The sequence below is a fragment of the Megalops cyprinoides genome, chromosome 19 (assembly GCF_013368585.1).
Source record: "Megalops cyprinoides isolate fMegCyp1 chromosome 19, fMegCyp1.pri, whole genome shotgun sequence".
Classification (NCBI taxonomy): Eukaryota; Metazoa; Chordata; class Actinopteri; order Elopiformes; family Megalopidae; genus Megalops; species Megalops cyprinoides.
The window spans coordinates 374,819-380,000 of NC_050601.1; the positions used below are offsets into that span (position 1 = coordinate 374,819).

General features: G+C 45.7%; 1 protein-coding gene across 2 annotated transcripts in view; it reads left to right on the forward strand.

Annotated features, from left to right (window-relative positions):
* Window positions 1-1,262: 1,262 nt before the first annotated feature.
* Window positions 1,263-5,182, forward strand: part of prkcsh (protein kinase C substrate 80K-H) — a 9,769-nt gene continuing 5,849 nt past the window's right edge. Inside the window, exons 1-7 of one of the 2 annotated variants that reach the window (XM_036552985.1) lie at window positions 1,263-1,310; window positions 2,734-2,877; window positions 3,121-3,237; window positions 3,600-3,695; window positions 3,844-3,901; window positions 4,267-4,384; window positions 4,485-4,614. In XM_036552985.1, coding sequence (XP_036408878.1) covers window positions 2,784-2,877; window positions 3,121-3,237; window positions 3,600-3,695; window positions 3,844-3,901; window positions 4,267-4,384; window positions 4,485-4,614 — 613 coding nt within the window. In that variant the 5' untranslated portion in view covers window positions 1,263-1,310; window positions 2,734-2,783. Of the gene's footprint in view, window positions 1,347-2,733; window positions 2,878-3,120; window positions 3,238-3,599; window positions 3,696-3,843; window positions 3,902-4,266; window positions 4,385-4,484; window positions 4,615-5,182 lie in introns of both variants that reach the window. The other variant, XM_036552984.1, reaches the window with a different exon arrangement.

Consider the following 5,182-nt stretch of genomic DNA (forward strand, 5'->3'; position numbering starts at 1 on the left):
GGACTAAGTGGTCATTGCTTTCATGGTCCCTGTGCCGTGATCTGGTGTTGACTGTCTTAGGGTCGCCCTCATGACTATGCCGGTCCCTTGCCTCCCGTCCCCTAGGTTATGCTGCCATAATGTTAGCCTGCCGGGGTCTTTCCTTGTTGCACACCTTTTTCTCTGCCCCTCCTCTCCTGCCTCTCTGTTCTACATCCCTGCCATTCTTATCATCCACTAACCACTGTTTTCTGTTTGCTTCCTATTCCCTGCTCCGGGCTCCTGTCCGGAGCTGTAGCCCAAGCGTCTCATCTCGTTTTCCAGTCCTGCTACCTCGCTGCCCTGCCCATCAAAGCCAACTGCATTCCAAGACCCGGACATCCTAGGAGACATTCTTATAATCACTCTACTGTTAACTGCTATTGTTTGTCAATAACAAATGTACATTGCATAATATTGTGTCTAACTCTATCTGCCCAGTGCCGGCCAGAAGCAGATGGGCCCCCCCATGAGCCCGGTTCTGCTCAAGGTTTCTTCCTGATAGGGAGTTTTTCCTTGCCACTGTTGCCTTGTTGGCTTGCTCTCAGGGGGTCTCAGGCCTGGGAACAATGTAAAGCTGCTTTGTGACAACTTGTGTTGTAAAAAGCGCTATACAAATAAAAATGAATTGAATTGAATTGAAAGTAGGAGCATTTGTGAACAAGGGGTTCGGTTGCACAGGATAACATTCATACTTTAACTGTTCTATTCAATCTCTGAGATGAGCTAGCAGTTTGAACACAAATTTAGTCTAAAAACAAGCTAGTCTGAAAGTGCATTTCTTACTCTGGGATGTAGTCAAACTGAGAAAAAGAGATGTTTCAGCATAAGAGTGTCTCTGGAGTGTAGATATGTCTGAAATGCCTCTGCTAACAGACTGTCCTGTGATTAGATTCTGATCTGTTTCAGCTGAGACACTGCTCCCTGGAGGAATGAAGATGCTGGTGCCCCTGTGTGTGTGTTAGATCATTACATTATAAGTGAAGCCTGTTCTGCATTTAATATTAGTTATCATGTCAAAAAAAAGGTGACATAGAAAAAGTTTATAGAAAAGGTTGCGGCAGGATAGTGCAATATGGACATGTTTCTAAGAATTGACTAAAATAACTGTGCAGTTGAACGGAATAAGGAATTTAGCCAGTTAGTCGTTTATTTTTTTCTCAAGTTAAAAAAAGACTACGACTCCCATGATGCTCTCCTTACCAAACTGTACGTCTCCTCATCCAATCAGATGAGAACAACCCATTGCACAAGACAGTACACGTTTCCTGTGAGGCTGGGACACAAGGAAGGTGCTTGTTTTAACGTTTTTTCTTCATTAAATCGAGGTATTAATTCAATTCAGATCGATGTATTGTAGATTTTTATTTTATGGTAAATTTGATTTTTGTTTAACACCAAAGATATACATGTTTTGGTGCCAAAGAAAGGCCAGTAGATTCGGGTTTCCTGCAGATGTTCAAAGATCATTGTAGCGTTATCTTGCTAGCATATCTTAGCATAGCTGCAGTCTAGACCGGTACTTCTCCGTGGTCAGCGAGCAATCATGTGTATTTTAAACGCCAGTTGATAGATGTTTGTAATCGTTAAGATAGGCAGGAAAGAGAGGCTAAGATGGAGATAGCTAGATTGCGAGCTCATTAGTGTTAATTCAAATAAGAGCTAGATTGCGAGCTCATTAGTGTTAATTCAAACAAGATTAGCTCGCTAGCTTCCATAACATCTTCGCAGTAGCACTTGGCTCTATTTGATCATCTCTGGCTAAGTATGCACGTCGCACATGCTGTTGTTCGAAGTGATGGACATCTTTCATAATCAGAACCAGTGAAAATTATTTTGTCCACAAGCGTACCTTGTGGGGATAGGAACACTGAAAGTTTTTGCAGTGCATCCATGTATTAACTGTTGATAATAATAAGTAATTCATCTCAAAAATGAGAATTAATGTATGTACTTAAAGCATTTAGAATAAATTTAAAAAGTTAGAATTCCACAATGGAAATCTGGATGTGTTTTTTGCAGTTTAAATTTATTTACTTTGAATTAGATTCTCCTTCAGTGTTGTTTGAATAGGAAACAGGAAAATGATTTGCCATGTATCACATATGTTGTTATTATTAATAACGATATGTCTAGAATAGTTGGGGATATTAATTCAAACACAAATTACAAACTAAAGCTTTGTATGTAACTGAGAAAGATGGTCTTATTTCCTCATTTAACGCTGTTTGCTACTTTACTGGTCCTATGTGTCCTGGAAAAGGGACACTGGACATTTTAAAGACAGGTGTGCACACGTTCTCTCTTTCAGTACTGACACGTTTAAAATGTAAGGACTGAAGCTACAAATAACACTTTCCAGTTAACTAAATAGCTGCTAGCTAAGCGTAGGCTAATAATGTCCTCAAGTTGTGCTTTCCCTGTTAAGCTGTGTATCCCTTTTCACCAAAATGGTTTACTTGCTTCAGCATGATGCCAAGGTTTGCTCAAACTGAGGGAGACAAAGGTCTTTTCAGGACAGTCCTAAACAACATGCTGTTAACTAATGCTTAGCTGTCTAAGACTGGCAAGATATTAATGTCAAATGATTTATTCTTGAGTTACACACAGCTTTTATTCTGTATTCATCAATTGCAGTTGAATAAATCAAATTGTATCAGATATAATGCACAGCCAGCTTGCTGCCGTAGTGACGTTGGTGTGAAATGGCCACAGGTGGAGAGCGTTCTGAGGCTGCACAGTGTGAGGAGCAGAAAGACGCAGAGATGATGTCACTGACGCTGCTCCTGCTCGTCACCCTCTCCCTGACCCTGGGCGCGGCTGTGGAAGTGCAGAGGCCACGCGGCGTCCCGCTGTCCAGTGCGTCTGTCTGTCCGTCTGTCTCTGTCTGCTAGTCTGTCTGCGCTGTTCCGCGGTGGACAGTGTCAGACAGGTGGATGCAGGTTATGGTGAATGACATGTATGGCATCTTATCAAAGGCAATTTGTATGTCTGTTCTGATTGGTTGTGCTGTTGCTATGGTATCGCTGTCAGCAGAGCTGTAGAGCACAGGTGCAGACCTGACCTCTGACCTCTGACCTCTGACATCCCCGCCCCGCACAGAGAGGCAGTTTTACGAGGAGAACAGACCCTTCACCTGCCTGGATGGGTCCCGCACCCTCCCCTTCGACCGCGTGAACGACGATTATTGCGACTGCGCAGACGGCTCAGACGAGCCAGGTACAGCACACTGAACACAGCGCACTGAACGCAGCACTGCACACTGAACACAGCACACTGAACACAGCGCACTGAACGCAGCGCACTAAACGCAGCACACTAAACACAACACACAGCGCACTGAACGCAGCGCACTGAACGCAGCGCACTGAACGCAGCACTGCACACTTAACGCAGCGCACTGAACGCAGCGCACTGAACGCAGCGCACTGAACGCAGCGCACTTAACGCAGCACACTAAACACAACACAGCACACTGAACGCAGCACACACTCGCGCACACACACACACGCTCACAACAGAAACCGTGTGTGTGTGTAATAGAAGCTGTTAGAAGTGACTGGCTCTGTTTGCCTCCACAGGGACGGCAGCCTGCCCAAACGGCAGCTTCCACTGCACCAATGCTGGCTTCCGGCCCGCCTTCATCCCCTCCTCCCGCATCAACGACGGCGTCTGCGGTGAGCAGCCCCTCCCAGGCCCTGCCCCCTTAGGGCCCCACCTCTTCTGTAGCATCCTGTGTTTAACGTGAGGACAGGCTGTGGGCCAGCTGGAATTGGAATTTGGGGTGCGTTTGGGGGTCGTGTGTAAATTTTGTTCTTTCCTCAGATTGCTGTGACACCACAGATGAGTATAACAGTGGAGCTGTGTGTCAGAACACCTGCAGGTGAGGCAGCTGGGCCGTGTGGGGCTGTGTGTGCAGGTGAACCGCGTTAGCTGGGCCGCGTGGGGCTGTGTGGGGCTGTGTGCTGTGAGTCGTGGCAGCCGGGCCGTGTGGGGCTGTGAGTCGTGGCAGCCGGGCCATGTGGGGCTGTGTGTGCAGGTGAACCGCGTTAGCTGGGCCGCGTGGGGCTGTGTGTGCAGGTGAACCGCGTTAGCTGGGCCGTGTGGCGCTGTGTGCTGTGAGGCGAGGCAGCCAGGCCGTGTGGGGCTGCGTGTTCAGGTGAGCCACGGTAGCTGGGCCGTGCGCTGCTGTGTGCTGTGTGAGCTCTGTGCTTGTGGGAGAGGCTGTGAAATACACTGTGCCTGCAGGGAGTTGGGGCGCAAAGAGAGGGAGAGTCTACAGAAGATGGCTGAGATTACCAAGGAGGGCTTTCTGCTGAAACAGCAACTGATTGAGGAGGCCAAGAAGGGACAGCAGGAGAAACAGGTGAGATGGGGAGAATGAGGAGAAGAGCAGCAGAGATGCTATAACAGGGGCACATCTCTACATTTTTATGAGACTCGTATGAGCCCTGTTTTTCTTGCAGAGAAAGCTGGCCGAGCTGCAGGACAGTAAGAAGGGTCATGAGGAGAAGGTGGAAGCTCTGAGAACCGTGAAGGAGGCGGCAGAACAACCAGAGAAAGAGGCTAAAGAGCACCACCTCAAGGCCTGGGAAGGTGAGAGACTGTGTGTGTGTTTGTGTGTGTGTGTGTTAGGTATGTCACGATACCAGAAATTTAGTAGTCGATACCAATACAAGTGAAATTCCACGATTCTCGTTACCCAATTCGATACCACGGTAAAAAAAATAAAAACAAAACAATAAATCCCATGTACTTCAACATACACTCCTTTATTAAAACATTTGAACATTAAAAAAAACAGTCTTCAAGTAATAAATAAAAAGAAACAACTATTAACATTACAAAAAAGAACAGTGGCATGTAGCCTTAAAGTATTTAAAACAAACAATACTGTGCTTAATTACAAATAATCAACTTTTTATGATGGCACAGCATTTCAATTGCAGTACCTGGCCAAAACATGAAAAAAATAAGGAAATAATAAATAAGCCTATTTAATATAATATAATATAATATAATGTAATAATATGTGTCTGAAAAGCTTCTGATATGGTTGGCTGTGTTTGCTCCTGCCTCTCCTGGTTGACATCCTCCTCTGACTGATACTGTGAAAGGAAAATGATGAGATTTCAGTTATCAGGTATAGCTCAAAGGCTGTACA